The 19,877-nt window shown below is 32.2% G+C and overlaps 1 protein-coding gene across 3 annotated transcripts in view; it reads right to left on the bottom strand.

Annotated features, from left to right (window-relative positions):
- Positions 1 to 522: 522 nt before the first annotated feature.
- Positions 523 to 19,877, bottom strand: part of LOC139485381 (glutamate receptor 3-like) — a 41,485-nt gene continuing 22,130 nt past the window's right edge. The window contains exons 7-19 of one of the 3 annotated variants that reach the window (XM_071269828.1): positions 19,184 to 19,375; positions 18,553 to 18,657; positions 16,849 to 16,953; positions 15,631 to 15,834; positions 12,142 to 12,488; positions 10,038 to 10,236; positions 8,890 to 9,137; positions 6,225 to 6,330; positions 5,477 to 5,617; positions 4,153 to 4,275; positions 3,383 to 3,400; positions 1,858 to 1,893; positions 523 to 912 (exon numbers count right to left, since the gene is read on the bottom strand). In XM_071269828.1, coding sequence (XP_071125929.1) covers positions 835 to 912; positions 1,858 to 1,893; positions 3,383 to 3,400; positions 4,153 to 4,275; positions 5,477 to 5,617; positions 6,225 to 6,330; positions 8,890 to 9,137; positions 10,038 to 10,236; positions 12,142 to 12,488; positions 15,631 to 15,834; positions 16,849 to 16,953; positions 18,553 to 18,657; positions 19,184 to 19,375 — 1,902 coding nt within the window. In that variant the 3' untranslated portion in view covers positions 523 to 834. The remainder of the gene's footprint in view (positions 913 to 1,857; positions 1,894 to 3,382; positions 3,401 to 4,152; positions 4,276 to 5,476; positions 5,618 to 6,224; positions 6,331 to 8,889; positions 9,138 to 10,037; positions 10,237 to 12,141; positions 12,489 to 15,630; positions 15,835 to 16,848; positions 16,954 to 18,552; positions 18,658 to 19,183; positions 19,376 to 19,877) is intronic. The other 2 variants (XM_071269829.1, XM_071269830.1) reach the window with 2 other exon arrangements.

The following is a 19,877-nucleotide window of genomic DNA, read 5'->3' on the forward strand; positions in this document are numbered from 1 at the left end:
GTTGTCTCTCTTCTAACAGAAATTCATTTACACAGTCGCGATTATGGTATGGTGTATGTACAACGTTAGTCCGAATTCGCTAATATGACTTTTCAACATATCAAGTTACAATATTAATTTTACTGGTGGGAAAAAAAAACGTGTTGAACCTTCAGAGGCAACCTTGTTCATCATGGTTTTTGGTGGGGTCGCGTAGCTAAATCTAGTTATCTGTGTATTTTCTCCGGCTATTGTGTTTCTTATGTCGGTTTCCTTTTGTCATGTCGTTAACCGGTTTTAATAATTGGATTATCACGTGATATATCTTCCTCTTTCCTTTTTCTAATTTTTAATCACAATGAACAATGTTATTGATTCACGTCATCTAAAAGGCTCTATCTTTTAAAATAAGGGTATCTCTTGAAACCATTACTAGTTTCCAATTTTTAAGTGTCAAATTTAACAGGTTCCAATTTAATATGAATAGTATTATTTTGTGCGTTTGTATAGCTTTGTTTGACGGCTGTAATAAAAACAAGACACTTGAATTTTATAACTGTTTTTTTAAACAAAATGTCGAAATCATGAATCAATAGTAATGTTAAGCTGTGCTATGTCATCAATAAATAATAACTTCCCAATATTATGATGAACTAAATCTTCGTGCACATATATAAGCATAACTGTTGTGAAGACGAAATATGAATTGTTTATACAGTGTAACATATAAACAACCCGTTACATTTGATTGTCAATAACCAATCAAAGTTTAAAGTTGATAAACAGACCCAGTCATCGAATGGATGAACATCTTTGACCCTTTATATTTCCTACAGGTACTCGTAATGCTCCTGATCATAGCATTGTGGATCCATTTTCTGTGATCGAGTCGAACATAATAAGGTTTGCAGGCGATGTTGTTGTTGTTTGATACTGAAAAATATTGATAACATTTTTGTAATCTGAAGTTTTATGTTCGTGTAAAAATACTTTTTATCAGAATTATCTTTAGGATTGATATTATATGTTATACATGCGGTTTAAGACTCAATATTGAAAATAAACGATCAGTAAATTGTATATTTGGCGAGAGCGTATACGTAGCTCTAATTTCAATCTAATATTTCCTCTGACCATGTATATACATGCACATAAAGTCCCTAGATGACTATCTGATAATTGATTCATACAAAAATCGGTTAACAGATGCCGTTTTATACCTGGTATTGGAAAGAACTCAAATATTGTACAAACTTAGTTGTCAATCCAAAACCGTGTTTTGGACGAAATACAGTTTATTTTAACAGTTACGAAGATAATGTTGTCAATTTGTTTATAAAGGTATCATGGGTATCACCGTTATGGTTTCTTTTTTTTCAATTTTTTTTTAATCAAATGTACTTTAATGTATATGTTATAATTGTGAGTTATTTTAATATCAATCTGTTTTGGTTTACATTAATATTTTTTCAGGTCATGTAATTTTCAACTAGGATAAACCAAAATAATACAGTTACAATAAACACAATACAATTGAGTTTTAAAGGTACGTCCATACCCTATTCTATATAAACAAAGATAAATAAATAAACAGTTTCTAGCACTATAATCTACAAAGCAATACAAAACCAACTCGTTATTTTTAATGAATATTTAAAGCTTTACTATTACTTCTATATATCTGTTCGTTGTATGCGTTACAGATTATAAACAGAAAAGCTAAACAATATATAGGCCGTATGACAACAAATCATTTACAGTATCAACTAAGGACCTTTTGAATAAGGGTGGTATGCAAAGGCATGTCATAAATATATGGTATACAAGAGGAAATTGTTCACACTAAAACACACAAACTAAAGGGTAATTACAACGAACCGAATTATTCTGTTCTTTAAATACAGTTAGCATACCCTAAAAAGTAAAATGTATTGGTCAAAAAATAAAAAAAAAATAAAAAGCATCTTTCTGAAAACAGCTTTACAATAACGATGATTTTCTACCTACTTTGTAAAAGCCCTTACGACTCCCCCCTTATTTTAATTTGGTGTCAGATAGAGAAAATGGTACACAACAAGAATTTTAAGCAAAATAAGAAAGATATGTAAATGAAGAAAAGAAGATGATAAAAATTGAAGTACGACTCCCTATACATGCTATAGTAGTCATTTGCTTTCAAAAAACGATTTATTGACCAATTCAAGTGTTTCCTTATATCTTGAAACATTGAAAAATATATCGAAACGTTCAAAAGTTGATATTATCAAGATAACACAGAAGTCAATTGTTAAAAATTGCCAACCGGCTCTGATAACAGCACATAAATCGCAGCTATATAAAACAATCTTATTTACTTTTGCAAATAAACATGTATAAAGATACCGCTAAGGGAAGTTAAAAACGGAAAGTCATTAATCAAATGGCTAAATAGAAAGCTGAAACACATCACACGAATGGATACCAGTTTCTTAAAATAGTCCACAAATATGGGAAGATAAGCAATATACATCCTCATGAGCCTCTGTGTTTACTCCATAACATATTATGGCTGGACTATGTCCATTTGTTGCATACTGAATTAATCGATCTCTATGCAACCAAATTGAATGAAGCATCATCACTAAAATGAATAATTTGTCTTTTTTCTTCTGTCTCTGGTGTGCACACACATACATGTACATCTGCGCAATACTGAACGTTAGATCCCTGTGACAATATAGTCCTCATTTGACATTTGTTAACTGTTACACGAAAATATGACTTTCGACTTAATAAAAACATTTCCCTGGTTTATTAGAGATGAAAGATACTTTTATATCATCGAACATACGTGTAAAAGACTTTGACTTCATTTTAAATAGGATGGCAGCTGCAGGCGTATTTATGTATATTAGGAAACAAGGTATCTGAATGTTTAGCTTGTTTAGAGGAAAGTGACAAAATCTGGTACAGACAGTCTAGTAGCCGTGGGCTTTCTATATGTCAGAAAAACATCTACAACTATGTTGATTGATTAAGATATAGATAAATGCGGTTCAGAGATCATCTTGTTGTACATGTATACCAATCCAAAAGCAAAGATCAATTACACATATGTCGTAATTTGTTGAAGGAGCAAATTGAGATACTACATATTTTGGCTGATTTACTTATGTAACATGCATAATATTTAGTTAAATACTTTAGTTAATAAGTTTAAATGGTAAAACTGAAAGAAGAGAGATAACTCAAATTTTATATCTTCAGTTTGTAGTTTATGTTTTAAAAGGACAAGGACTCAAAGATATGTGAATATATCTGTCCTTCTATTCCGTGGTGTTAAATATGTTGTTATATAACTTTACATACATTTTGATAATATAAGTACGTTTATCTACTCTACACATATAGTCTTTTTACTTACCCGACAAAGGCATGGATGCTATTGAATATCATACATTTTGTAATTTTTCATAACACTTTCTTACAATTAAATGTGTGTACTGAGTGAAATGATATTTATAAATGCCAATTCGGCATTTGAATTAAAAAACGAAGCAAATTATTTGAATCTGAAACAAAGGTACAAATAAGAACAATTGATGAATACATGTTTTCGACAAGAATGATTCGAACACGTGGAGTTGGCTTTTGATGGATGTCTGTTTGTCTACCAATTTTTTAGGCATTTATTATTGCAATATTTAATATTAATTAATTACAACAAACGTTTCCTTTAAATGCGTTATTGTTCTGCCGATCAACGCGCACCATATTGTATAATGTTGTTACAATGCTATAAATATTAAATAATATTTTGTTTTTTCTTCTTAAGGAACAACCCTTTTCTGGTCTTTACTGCTATCCTCTTTCCAGTGTAATAAGAAAGGTTTATGATTATCTATGGTCTTAAAAAAAAGTCTCTGATTTCTTTGTCAACATGTTAATATATTTTGACTAATTCGGTTTGCTTTTGTTTTCTCAATCAAAATCAATTAAATATGAGTTCAATGGACAATTATGTATACGTTCAAACTGTTAATATTTGTGGAATTTGTCTTTTTAAAACATTGTCTTTGAATTGTTGTTAAACACAACTAGTGCGTTTAGCAGCCATGCATCCGGATGTGTGCAGAACACAAACAAAAATACAATAATAATGATTGAAACTTATGGATAAAGCATGTGACTTACTCCTTTATTGTCTTTTGCACCATTTATGTTAGGTGGGTTTAATGGTTTCGTTTCGTCGTTTTTCCGTTCCATGTTGACATGTCCAATATCCGTCATGTCTGTTATTAAATTTGTTTTAATAACCTGAAACACAATATTTTTGTTTCAAATTTGAAAATATTTTATAGTGACCAGTTTATGGCCACAGTATTTTAGCAATGAAATCATTGTTCTAAAAAGATAAATACCAATTATATATTTATCTAGATTACTTGTTTGCCATTATAAAATAAAATGCAATATTTAAGTGTGTGCAAACGGATTATATTATTTAGATAATAAAGCATTACAAAAGTTTTGACGTGTACCTATGAAATATGACGTTGGAACATATTTGGAAAATAAATATTGCATATTAACGATTGTAAAAGCAAGTTAACGTTCAACATTTGTAGCTATTCAATTACAAGAATATTGCACGAACATTATAATATAAGAAAGGTCATGTGTATGATTAATATCACAATAATGCCTCCTCAATATACATGATTTACACACCACAAAAAAAATGCAATTGGTGTATGAATATAGCAAATAGCCAAATTCACTGCTTTAAATATGTAAAGGAACTAAAATAGAGGCATTTCAGCAAAAGGACTTTTGATATCTAATAATCGTTTTAGTTGGAGAGGATATAAAATACTATAGACGATTTTTTAATTAGGATTTTTCTGTTATAGTTTCGGTTAGATAATCTGTTATTTCTTATTGTTTGTTATCCAAATAATCTAGATTGCCTTTTCATAACATCGATCATTGTCATGAAATTGTTTTGTACGAATATTGTAAGAATAATTGTATAAAGTTCAAGTTAGCATGTTAGTTTCGTACGCGGGACAATATGTTTGATATCCTGTGGTGTTTATCGTTGATTGCATATGTTCATTGTTGTTCTGCGGTTTGCATGTTGTGTCGACTATTATATTATCTGTGTTTGCATTTCTCTGTTATGAATGATCTTGCGTATGAGTGTGCAGTATTTTTGTCACGTATTTTTGTCAGTTCAGCCATTTTTTTAACATTGTCGTAAAGCGGGAGGTTTAGCTTGCAATTAAACAAGGTTCAAAGTAACATTTTTTTAAATGAAAATGTCATGTACTTAGGCAAGAATATGGCAGTTGTTTTCTATGTGTGTTGGCGTTTGTTTTTCGTTTTTCGGTTTTACTGTTGTTCCTTTGTTACAGTTGAAGGGTTTCCCTTGGTTTTGGTTTGTAACCCATATTTGTTTTCTCTCAATCGATTTGTTACTTTTGAACACCAGTATACTACTGCTGCCTTTGTTTACCTTGCTTTGTTTTCGTTGATTCTTCTTATGGTGAAATAGAAACTCCAATGCTGAGAAAATCATTGCTATCACCAGACCTCCAATGACTATGTGAAATGTTCCAGCAACATTGCTAAGTGATAAAGATTTCTTTCCCACTGACTGAAAAAATTATTTAAAATAATTATTTCATAAAACACGTATGATACATATTGCCGTTTTCATGTGGTTAAGAATAAACAATCAACAGAAGGCATTCGCATGTGAGCTTGCAAAGGACCAACATCTCTTGGAACATTTTGTTGATTTTCATGATACAAATTAAAAGATAATTGCTCCATGATTATTTGAATAACAAATTGACATTATGAATATTGTTTACTTGTCAAATGAAAGTTAGAGAATACCTTGTATTCAATGTATACACGGTAGATATGTTTCGGTTATGTGGAAAGGATGATGCAATGTTCAAATTAAAATACATTTATATGTAATTGTATAGTACGCAAAACATATAAAGTCAATGTACCCCATGTCAATGTTCCATGACAAACGTTAACTGTGGTAATAATAGAACTGCATACCAAATACCATTTACTTATAAAAAAAAATGGAAACAATACTTAACAAATTGCCTGTGTTCGAAGTGCATTTTTAGATTTACTTTTATCAGGAAATCTCAAAGCCGAATAGATGTAGAAGACCCGAGACAGTTGAAAAGCTATATAACCAATAAGGACCAAATGTTGAATGGTTATGAAAAACTTACAGCTGTTGATTGACCACACTGTCCTTTATCGTACCACCATCTCTGTTTTAAATTAATTAGTTCACCTTTTTCTATTATTTCCAGTAAAGCTAAGTTTAACTTTCGGCTGCAATATAAACGCATTAACTATCAATACAAACAAAAATTCGAGTGTTCATATCTATTTAAAATTTTCGTAAAGTAAACTGTAGTAATTTTGTTTTTCTTTTTATCGCTTTGTCTATATTGACGTGCGAATTTAAACTATACTTTATATGAAAACGTGATAACTTTTCAGAATTGGCAATGGTAACCGTAACATAATCAAAGCCCATCATATTGTGTCTGAAAATATCAATTGAAACGCTACTCCACTTGTATATCCACGTTCTATTAAAAGCAGCTGCGTGCTTCGTACCAAAATAAACCTTAAATAAGTTAATGGAAAATGTTTCTGAAAGCGACCATTCATATGTTGTCTTTTTTTATCACAATCCCAAATTAGTTTCTTGATACGATGTTTCCATGTATTGATTTACTACTGTTTTGTTATCGCAATCATCGATTTTTTTTTTATATCAGAATGATCGTCAGACTCTTGATTCTCAAAGGAGTAGGTCTGGTAAGGACCGATTTTGGCCTCAAATTTCAGGTTCATCTGACGAAAGATTTTGACCACTTTTTAAACACTTAAGTGTCTATTTTATTTGAATTAATTAGTTTATGTGAAAGATTTTAACAGATTTAGTCATTAAAAACGATCCGATTCAAGAAAAATCTACCTAATATGCCGAAAAATGTAACTTTTCAGATGGTTTTTGGTAAAAATGAAAGTGGCCGCATCCGTGTTCATCCTCAACCTTTATATATGTTATGTATTATCATAAAATACAACTTACATTTCAATATTAAGGATGAACATGAATGCGGCCACTTTCGTTTTACACGAAAACCGTCTAAAAATTAACTAAAATGCTAGAATTATGAGGATTTCAGTAATTTAGCATGACTTAATGGTGCTAGTACCGGATATATGTGCATTGTATTGTCAAAAACAGCCCATATTTATGTAGCAGAAGCATTCTACTGTCCAATAAATAACTAAAGGTTTACATTTTAACAATTTTGCAAAACTGCTATATTTTGGGGCCAAAAAGGGGTCTTACTGAACCTACTTCTTTATAGATTGTGTATCTTTTTAAGAAAGTTAAATGAGATTTGAATATCGATAAAAAATATTGTCTCTAATTCAAACGAAGTTAATTTTGAAAGGATTTTTAATAGGACTACATTTGTATTATTTATACATACAGTCTATTATATCTTAATTTCACTATTTCACATCTTGGACCACAAACCTCATTATCATGCCATTTGAAATTATTCATTTACAATGAAGATAAATAAATATAAAATTTATCAAATATTGCTAAGTCTAATAGACTTCTCCCAGTTCAATTGAATGAAAAGTTTTATATTGTAAGTGAACGTTTGCAATCGTTGTAACAATTTAGACATCCAAAGTCATTCCTACGAAAGTGTTTCATTAGCTTCCATCTTTTAAGCACAGGAAGATGATCGCAGAAATAAAGCAACATTTCACATTTAGACCTAAGCAGTTTGTATTTCCTGATTAAAAATTGCTTTAAATTGTATTGTTATGTTGTAAATCAACCAGGTATTTTACAACAATAATCTGAGATTCTTTTGCCTACAAATGTAGTTATGAAGAACAACACTGATTGTAACAATAAATTAATAGAAAAAGATAACATCATAGTGCTGGATGACTGTTTCTACATTATTATGCGTTGAATATGGTTGATTGCTGTTTAAACATAAAATAGAAATAAGAAGATGAGGTATAAATGCTAAACAACTCTCAATCCAAGTCACAATATGCAAAAAATAAACCATTATAGGTTCGAAACCGACCAAAATAAGTCAAAAGTAAGTATTTAATATATACTAGTTTGGATCAAAACATCTTCTTGTTATATATTCATAAGTAAACAAATTTATAAACCTTATCATTTATGAAGTGAGAAAAACATTTCTTGCTATGATGAGTATAATGAGTACAAGATTGTCCTTACATAAACAACTTTTGATATATTAATGAGGAAGAACAACTCAAAATGATAGAATGACTTGTTTATGGTCAGTATCACACAATGCTTGACCGATACTACATGACTTTTTGTATCTATATATTTCTGAATTTAGAAAAAGGCATAAGTATGTGGCATGGTTACAAAAAACAATAGATTAGTCATTTGTAAATTAATTTAATGATATCTATGTCATTTGGGTTTTGATTGATAGTTGTCTCATAGGCAACCATTTCACATTCTTTATTTACTAGTTATTCAGTTTGACCTGACGTGTGGTGGAACATCAGCCTTAAAAAGGAATCCCATCAGACGTATAAAATAAACAAACGTTAATCTTTGCGGACAATGTCCTACATTTGGTTGCTTCTACTAGATTTGTCAATGTCTTGTTTAAGTTATAAAGGATTTGGAGCTCGGCATGTAGTTGAGACGCTTTTCTATTATTGATGACCGATTTGCTATTTAAATTATGGTTTTATATGTATTGTGGTTCTGACTGTGTAAAGGATGTCACATATCTAAATTGTGCATATTAAACATTTATGAACAACTGATTAAATATAGTGCATTACCTTAATTCGCTTCCTTGTTTGGTTGCTATGCCAATGCCATATTGATTGAGATTATGACCAACCTTCATCGTTTTACATGGTTTTTGCTGATTTCGATAATCGTTGCTAGTTGATTCGAGTAAAAATGCATATTCCCCTTTTCCTGCTAAGACTTTGTACCAACCATCTAGGTTACCGTTTACAAAGGCAGTCTGTGATGTTGCCTCCATAAATTCCCACATCTGTTTATAAACTGAGACATTTGAAGTCTGAAATAAATGCAATTGAACGTCAAGAAGGTCAATGAATATCAGAAACGATATAAATGAATGTTGTATTATTTGTGTATGGTTAAATGGCAATATTTAATACATTGTACATTACATCAGGAACACATTTAAAGATAATAGGTATGAATTTAACTGTTTGCAATATGGAATTTGTCAGATGATATAAAGTTATTCGGAAACATATATACATTTAATTTATTCTGTCGTTGATGTCGCAAATAAAAAAATATATGCAATAAGAAAAAATTAATAACCAGCGTCTGATTTATCATGTTTATGTTTGAAATATCAGAAAAATTTGTAGCTTATATTTTATGTTAAATGCTAATAATTTAATTTTGGATGTAACGCGTCTTCTGATTGGCTGACGTTATTTTGTTATCAGCCCATAGACATAATTTAGTCATGTGACCGTGACGTCATCAACGTTTTTTTCATGGTTTTCTACGGTTTAAAATGGAATTTAGAATTAAATTATAAGAAATGACTGTAATATTTTTCTGTCTTTTTGAAATAACATAAAAATGTGATGCACACTGTTAAATAACCCGCTACTCGCGTTATTCAGTGTGCACCAAATTTTTTATGTTATTTCTTCATAGAACGAAAAAATATTACAGTCATTTCTTAATTATTTGTCACATTTTATCTTATTTTATGGTATTTGAACTTAGATAAAATATCAAGTGTTACAATACATACTTTAAAAGCGGGTTTTTACGTTCATAAAACATCGTACTATATATACTGCGACACAAAACAATGTCTTCAATGGCTTTAATAACATTACTACTTTTGTTGGTGAATGAACAAATAGTATCCTTAATAATTTCAAATATAAAATAATAAGTTTTTTTTTAATTATTTCGTGAAACATACACTGAAAAACTTTTCTGTTGAACCACCCTTCGAGATACCATACTTTATTTTGGACTGTTTTGCTAAGTCATCTGCAGAGTTAATTGGTATATTAAGTTTTTCAACTGTTAGGAAAGCTGCTAAGTTGGCTGTATATGATGATACTATGATTAATGTGAAAAACCACCAGGCACACTCAGCTATGCGACCAGATATTGAACTGAAATAGATATATATTTCATAAATGTAATTGTTACCTATTTGGCAGAATTAATAATAAGTATCAATTACATTAATTAGATCTGTTTCTGTTTCTGTTTTTTTCTCTGTTGGTTTAATTTTTTCTTTTGATTTTATTAGTATTTTAAGACTTTGAATAGCACTTTTGATGCGTTTTCTATTTGTGTTAACTTCAATACAAATTACAATTTCATGACTTTTAAAAGTCAATGTCCACTCAGAATAATTTGCATACATGGTATGTCAATTGCAGCTCAATGATCAACATTCATTATTGCAAAGGTTTATCATGCTGATAACGGCACGTTTACGCTTTTATTAAGACCAAAGTGCTATTGCGCTTACAATTTATTTTATAAGTAAGAGTTCCCTCATCCATAATTTGTCTATCTATTAATGGAGCGATTAATTAAGCCCCAGTCCCACTAGACCACAATCACACCACGCTCATTGCGATTTAAAATAAATTTAGATCGTGGTGAGGTCGCGGTATGAGCGCCATGAAAATGTAAATTTTCGTTGCTTTCACGATGCTACTACGTCCTCTCTACGCTTCTACAAAGATCCCGCTACGATTATACCACGTTCTCACCGCGCTTATTCTGAGACCTCACTACGCTTATCAAGATCTTTCTACGCTCTTCACGTTATCACTACGACCATACCACGAGTTATCCGATTGCAACACGATCTTACTGCGATTATAACACGTTCTTACCACGATTATACTACGTTCATAGCACGATCTTACTACGTTCTCAGCAATAACGTCAACATCGTGTTCCATATCAATACAGTTCAATTCCTTCTATTTCTGATTAAATCGTAGATTTCTCGGAAACAATACAGTCATGCCACCAAAATCTACCAGAACATGTGGGCATGATGGTAGGAGTTGATGTAGAGGCAGAGGGAGCAAAGTAACGAATCCTGATCAAGCAGAGATGTCGGTCCGACCAATCCAACCTAAATTACAACCTATTGCTGGTCCATAAAGCTCAATGACGATATTTTAGTGAACAATAGCAGAGATGACATAGATGTATCAATATATATAGGAAGATGTGGTATGAGTGCCAATGAGACAATTCTCCATCCAAGTAACAATTTATAAAAGTAAACCATTATAGGCCAATGTACGGCCTTCAACACGGAGCATTGGCTCACATCAATCAGCACGCTATAAAGGACCCAAAATATTACTAGTGTTAAACCATTTAAACGGGAAAACCAACGGTATAATCTATAAAAAAACGAGAAGCTGGGTTGAGCCGTTAGAGGAAATGGATAATTACATTCAAACAAACGAAATCTAGGGAGCTTTTTTATATATTTTATGTGAAAATGACAATGAGAATGATAGTCGTAGTGTGAACGTAGTCAGGTCGTAAATAAAGCGTGATGAGGACGGCAAGGGCGTGCTAGAATCGTACTATGGTCGTGAACCGTGGTATAGTCGTAGTGGAAGCGTAGTTGGGTCGCAGTGAGAATGTGATGGTCGTAGTGAGGTTGTGATAACGTCGCTCTGCGATCGTATCGCAGTCTCTCCGAATAGAATCACGATTTCGCTACGCTCTCGCTACGATTGTACAGCGACCTTTGCTATCTTACTACGATCTTAGTGCGCTCTCACTACGCTTCTACTACGACCTCATGTTGCCACGACCGCACCACGATTGTTTTGAACATGTTCAAAGTTGGCCACGCTCTTTACGATCTTGAAGACCTCACCACGACCGTGATACGACCTTACTGCGATCTACACGATCTACATAGATCGTAGTGCGACCGTGGTCTAGTGGGACTGGGGTATAAGAGATATGACGTCAAAGTGATGGTGTTTTGGTGTGTCCTTTTTTTAGAATGGGTGTAACTCTATACCTACCTTGGAAGAAAATCTGAACCTTGCTGAAGTAACGCGCCAAATGATGACCATAAAGAGTTAAGAACACTAAAATCTTCTGATGGGCCAGTGTTTGAATTATTTTGCCATTCATAAGGACTAAAGCGTCCAATTAACACCAAAACAAGACTGACACCAGCAAATCCACACATAATACATATCCACATACTGTTCGAAAATGGCTCTTTGAACGATAGAATGTTTGGTTTTTGTTTGTCTGGCCTTTTGATCATGATACTAATTCCGGTATTCATAAATGGCTTTGTAAAATCAACCACGTGTTCCCTTTCTTCAGTGATTGATATGCTACCAAGAGCTATATCCGCTTCCTAAAATGATCAAGAGTCAAACGTTAAACAACAAAATGAGAAACATACTCTCACCTGCTTAACACATATATGTAGATATATGCATAGGTATTCATTGATATTTGTATAGTAATTGTGGTATTGTTTTTTGGTGGTAAATGAATGGAAGGATATTATTATTATGTTCAATTTTTTGTCTAAAAATGTATAGTGTTTTATGCCCCATTTTGTATACTTCATGTAGCGATACATGACTCTAAAAAATGAGGATGAGAACATGTAGTATACTTTGTCATTTGTATTGCACCGACCAACTGACCAGCTAAATTGGTCAAATATGGCGTTTTCAGGTTACATTTAAAAGCATTAATGCTTCATTAAGTTAAGACATTTGTTGTTACTTTTGCTGTTATGAACTGGGCATTGTCCTGCTGAAACATATTCATCCGTCTGTCAATAACATTGGGAATGTAATGCTGAAAATAAATTTATCATAGATACAAGGATCAATTTTGTATTTACGACAGATGCACGTTTCGTCTTCAAAAGACTTATCAGTGACGCTCGAATCCCCAAAAAAATAAAAAGGCTTAATAAAGTACGAAGTTAAAGAGCATTGTGGAAAACAGTTCCAAAAAGTTTTGCCAAATACAGCTAAGGTAATTAAGAAACACATTGTCTCCATAACATTATGCCGTTCAAAATCTGAGGACACGCACTGGGTTTATTCTGTAAACGTGGTGTATAGTTGATCACATAATGACGCTTTCAACAACAAAATATATAATCTTTAGTACGCCGGAAGATTGTAATCTAGTATACACAGGAGGAAAGAAATCAATCCTCAAGTTAAAATTCTGTACGTATTCCACAAATTTCAGACTCTTAATATACGGCGCTTTCGGAAATTGGCACCTTTATATACCGAGGACTATATTCTTCCATTATAAGGTATTCGTGACCGAATTTCGTATTGACAAAGCCTGGTATGGACTGTTTTGTTGGATACGTAAACCTTGTATACAAGTAGCATTGGTTGAAACAGATTTTTGTATACCCGAATACGTCGATCTTTGACAAAAGTAGAGTGCTGTCTGAGTTATCACTACTTGGGCGATCTATGTTGATCCAGTTTTAATACATACCAAACTAGTAACATTGTGCATTCATGAACGTAAAATTTCCAGGCAAGTTCACTCAGATTTTTAATTGTCCAGCATGAAGACGTCTGTTGACTTTGGTAAATGTAGTATCGTCAAATCTTAGAACAGTAACATTTCATAGTAGAAATGACAATCGGAAATTTCATCAAGTTTCAAACCCGATAGCGACCATCCTCATCCACAAATGGAGTTTAAGTTTCTGCGATAAAACGGCATTGAATTTCATCGATTAAAAATGGCCATTTAAAATGCTCACCAAATGAAATATTTACTCACATTATGACTGCCTCCATGTAATTTTATAAATCTTAATAGATTCTCCGAGGAAAAAACTATAACTTCCGTATACAAATTGATTAACTTTCCCACTAAACCCTCAAAAAAAGATTTACGTTTTTTTTTGTAACCATCATGTTACTTGAAATGAAAAGAAGAAAGACAGATGTTGCATGGGCGTACATGAATAATGGCCAGAGGTGTAGGGGAGGATCGAGATCTAAATAACATGTTTAACCCCGCCCCGTTTTTTACGCTTGTCCCAAGTCAGGAGCATCTGGCCTTTGTTAGTCTTGTATGATATTTAATTGTAGTTTCTGGTCTATAATTCAGAGTTTAGCATGACGTCCATTATCACTGAACTAGTATAATAGATATCTATTTAGGGAGCAGCTGAAGGACGCCTCCGGGTGCGGGAGTTTTTCGCTGCATTGCAGACCTATTGGTGACCTTCTGCTGTTGTCTGTTCTATGGTCGGGTTGTTGTCTCTTTGAAACATTCCCGATTTCCATTCTCAATTTTAGGAATTGGATTTTGTCATGTACATGTACATATGCCCCACACTGATGTTAATCGGTTTTGTGCTATATTTGTTTGTCGCGGCATGCACTATTCAGATGAGTAAATATTTAATTGAGAAAAAAAGACAATATTTATATTGTTATTCTTGTTTGCATATAAATATTCATAATCGCATATAATATGTATATTTCATTGATTAAAAAGTTCCTAGTTCATTTGTTATAAAAACAAATTGTTTCAAAATAATTTCCTTATGATGATTACTTGACAACACTAAAAATATACTGAACTTTAAATTCTAGCTTTGAACTTATAGTTATTGTTGTTTTATTGCTTTCCTTAGTTTGTTTTTACAGTGAAAGAAAAATAGGTATCATAAGAAAATCTCTTAGCCTAGATACAGCAACTAGAACTTCTGGTTGTCTTTATCTAACAAATAAAGTAATAAAGGAATGTTTCGTGCAAGTCCAAATCAGACGTATACGATGTACACAAATTACCGAGATGGCGCGATAATGTCGCCGTGTATGTAAAAATCGCGATTGTCGCCCTTGAATTCGTGTCCATTACGTCATATGGAAGGAGGCGCAGAACTGACGTGTGGCTTTCCCACTGATAGTACGTCACTTTTCTTCACAAACTGTGGTTGGTTAGGGAAAAACAATAATTTTGTGTGAACATTTTAATAACCATAAATATAGCAATTTCAGTGGCACTACAAAAATGTCGTGTCAATTTTAGAGTTCTAGTACATGTATCCATTTTTTTGTATTTGGAATGAAATCGTTCGAGTAGTTATCAAAGGTACCATGATTATAATTTAGTACCCCAGACTCGCGTTACGTCTACACAGTCAAGACTAATCAGTGACGCTCATATCAAAATATTTATAAAGTCAAACAAGTACAAAGTTGAAGAGCATTGAGGATCCAAAATTCCAAAAAGGTTGTACCAAATACGGCCAAGGTAAATATGTGCCTCGGATAAAAAAAATCCTTAGTTTTTCGAAAAATTCTAAGCTTTGTAAACAGGAAATTTATAAAATTGACCACATTATTGATATTCATGTCAACACCGAAGGCTCGTTCCTGTAGCAGTTACTAAGACTCATACAAACGGGTTGATATTTTATGACATCAACCTAATATTATATATAATCAACATATGTTTTTTTATATAGAAATATCTAATTGTTTACCTACTCCTTCTATAAGTTCAGATATCATACCATCCCAGGATTTAGTTTTTTTATTCCAGGCTCCATATTTGGTATCATTCCGTTTCCGTATTACATAATCTAGTTGTAGCTGTGAACTATTGGCTAGTTTCTTGAACATGTCAATGCAGAATCCTTCAAATACTTCCTTCCCATTTTTATCTGTCTTATTTATAACAAACGGCGCCTCCTATTTAAAAAAAAAATATAAGCAACATTCATTTGAAATTATAAAGAATCTAAAACTATAGTTTAACTAATCTTAGTTAATTAGTCATAAAAGCATGATTTTTGATGAGCAGTTGTTAGTGGCTTTGGAATATCTTTCAGTTAACTGCGAGTACTCTCAGATCTGTACCTAGTGTCTTTTTGTTGTTGGGATGTATATTAAGTTCCCGGCCACGTCCACTTCTATATTTGTCCATCTGATGAGTGCCTTTTTCAACTGATTTTTATAGTTCATTCTTATGTTGTACTGTTGTACCACTGTCCGAGATTAAGGGAGGGTTGGGATCCCGTTGAAATGTTTAACCACGCGACATTCTGTATATAAATAAGTCAGTCAGTTTTCTCGTTTGAATTGTTTTAAATTGTCATTTCGGGGCCTTTTATAGCTGACTATGCGGTATGGGATTTGCTCATTGTTGATGGCCGTACGGTGACCTATAGTTGTTAATTTCTGTAATTGTTCTTTTAAAAACTCTTTTTTTTTTAATTATATGTATGACATCGTGTTTAATGTCATTTATGAATCCCCCGTAGAAAAACCATGCACATACATGTATAAACAAAACATAAATTGTAAAAAAAAAATGTTTTTTATACGTTACTGATTATCATATGTAAATACATTGTACGTTTCAAAAGTACCAGCGGCTCTTTTCTCAACCAAAAAATATATCGAAAATACTTGCAAGGATATATTATAACCAGTTTCAATTTAGATTGTTTGTGAAAAAAACTGCATGACTTTTGATTTTGCGGAACGCTTTAAGTGCGTTACGGCGACAAAAGACTCATTGGCTGCGCTCGAATAAAATCCTTTGGTAGTCTAAATCACGTACCATTAAAGCGCATTAAAAACATCACTTTACCACAAAATAGCCACACCCGGCATTTAGTAGTAAAACGAGCACATCGAATCAATAAAACATAGCTTTGATATATTATCACTAATATAGAAAATAAGAAGTTTAGAAATTACCACAACTAATGTAACTATGTAAGGGCCCTTATGTTCTTTTGGCTTCTTTTTTAGAGCATCTATTACATCTCTGTTGTATCCAGTTTCAGACGACCAATTTCCAATCTACAATGCAATGTATACTTTACGTTAGTCTGAACACAATCATTCATTTATATCTGTACATCCCACCCTTCCCTTCACGAATGGGAGGGTCTGGAGGGGTCCTTATTTTTTTCATTATTTTTTTTATTACCATCTTCTCTCTTCTTTATAAAACTTGCCCATAAATTTCTATTCTTTATAAAACTTGCCCATAATTCTCTATTCTTTATAATATTTGCCCAAATTTCTCCATTATTTTTTTTATTTTTTCCCATAATTCTCTTTTCCTAATGTGCTAGCACCACAATTGTCTATATTCTTTATGTATACGCACGCCATATATCTCTATTGCTAATGCTTTAGCACCGAATTTTACTCTATTCTTTATGTATAAGCACTCCATAATCTCTATATTATTATAGCTTTAGCACCCAATTGTACTCTATTCTTCATGTATAAGCACTCCATATCTCTAAATTGTTAATGCTTTAGCACCCCATTTGTCTCTATTCTTTATTATTATGGCCCTTTTAAAATATCTAATTTTTGCCCATTTTGCTTTATTCTGTAAACTCCATCCAGACCCTCGTATACGGCGTGAAATATTATAATTGTGTACTTACAGTTGTTTTACAAAGTAGGAAAAAAACATAATGCTGATGCACTTGCAACTAATGTATCGATGTAGATGAGTATCGGTGCGTAAGATTTAAAATTAGAAACGCAATATTAGTTTTATAATTTGATTATGGTTGCATTAATCTTTTTAAAACCATTACAGTACATTTTGACATTTGAAACAGAATATAATCCATCATCTGGTTTAGACATCTGTAATCTCGATATAATTGCATTTTGATGTTGGTCATGCACACTTCAAAACTTCAAAAACAAATTATATTTATCAAATTAGAATACACGTAATGCATTTCCAAAGAGTCCCTAGTGACATATGAAATATGAAGCCATAACAACGTATAGTTTTACAAAGAGTTAATGTATTAGATGCGTTTATATTTTCACATGTATCCTAAATGGTCATAAAACTATAAAACAAATTAACTACTCAACATGAGGTCAAAATGTATTGCATATTTAAAGTTATTAAGCATGCTTTTTCTTTCGGCATGAAATGATTTATTAATCTAATCACTGACATATTGCTAAAATGTATCGGGTTTCGAGCTATTACTTACCCAATAAGTCAAAAGCAGATACATCTTTTAAGTACAACGTTTCCTATATCATGAGAATTTGAACAAACCAATTCATTTCTTTTGTTACAACTACAAGAACATACGTCTGACAAAAAGGGGCGAAAGTTACCACAGAGGCTTTGACAGTCAAACTCATAAACTGACAACGCCATGGCAAAAAATGAAAAAGACAAACAGACATATAATAGTACACAAGATACAAGATAGAAAACTAAAGACTAAGCAACAATAACCCCACCAAAAACTGGGGATGATCCCAGGTGCTCCGGAAGGTTAAGCAGATCCCGTTCCACATGTAGCACCCGTTGCGTTGATCAAGTTATTGCAACCCACTGAACTCTCAAATGTCTGACCCTCTCGCACGCTCACGTACAGCATGGTCAAATGTTTTTCACAAACCTACCTTTTTCAATTTCTTTTTATATAGAGAATGGACATCAAAGTTGTATTTTGTTCGGTATCCATTTTTATCAAATTGTACATTTCCCGAAAGACACGGTGCTGATGTCTGAAATAAACAATTTATAGATCACATTTGTTTAAAATAAAAATAACTTTGTTCATTAGTTTACACTCATGAACAATTAGTTAAGTGTATAGTGTATACATTAAGTCCGTGTCATTTGCTCTCTTGTCCCATTGGCATGCATACCTCACCTTCTTATTTGTATACGCAACCAATACATGAACAAACTGCATACAGTAAAGAACAAAAACTTTTATATTTAGAATCGTTGTTTGTAGTTTCATTCTTACATGAATTGTATTTGATAGTAACGACTATATTTTGTTGTCGTCGTTTGTTTGTTGATTTTTTTATCTTTGATAATTGTTTGTTATAATATAATTGTTTTAAATTTGATTATGCTGGCTTTATTAATTGGTTTTGTTTTTGTTTAGTGTTCCTCTTTTCTTTTTGTCTTTTCAATAAAAGTTTTTATTTTTTACATGTATCTCCATGTTTTGTAATTGAATTTAATTGAATTTTGTAATTGAATTCAAACGTGTAACAAAAAAAATATTATTTAACTTACATTCTTTAGAAACTCTAAAATTATTGGGCCTCTCTCAAGAAATTTATGTTTATGACACACTATTTCTTTTGAAGAATTTGTATTATAATGTATTCCAGTTCTCGTCCGGACTAAATCAGGTCTTTCTCGATTTATTTTCTCAAAGCCTTGTTGTAGAAAGCAAAAGCTGTCCAACAGAAATATATCTTTCATCTACAAGCAATATCAGTCTACATAAAATTACCATAAGCAATAATCTATATGGTAAAACAATTGACGAATGCCTCATCCAAGGGTAAAACAATTAGGGGTAAAACAATTAGACGAATGCCTCATCCAGGGGTAAAACAATTAGATGAATGCCTCATCCAGTCGTATAGAAACATCATAGTAAAATGTTCAATCCCATGAATTGATTACCTTACATGTAGCTGTATTTGGCAAAATGAATCTTTCGGAATTTTTGGTCTCAATGCTCTTCATAACCGTTCTTTATTATAAACCTTATTAACTTTTTTTTCCAGTGTCACTGATGAATCTTTTGTAGATCAAACATCCATGTGGCGTATAAAAAAAAATCATCCCGGTAGCTATGATGAGTTTATGTATAACCACTGGGTCGATGCCACTGCTTGTGGAGGCTTCCTGGTTTGCGAATTTCAACTGTCTGACTGACGTGTGAATGTGAATTACTGTACAGGTTCTTTACATTACA

Source organism: Mytilus edulis, chromosome 8, assembly GCF_963676685.1.
Source record: "Mytilus edulis chromosome 8, xbMytEdul2.2, whole genome shotgun sequence".
Taxonomy (NCBI): domain Eukaryota; kingdom Metazoa; phylum Mollusca; class Bivalvia; order Mytilida; family Mytilidae; genus Mytilus; species Mytilus edulis.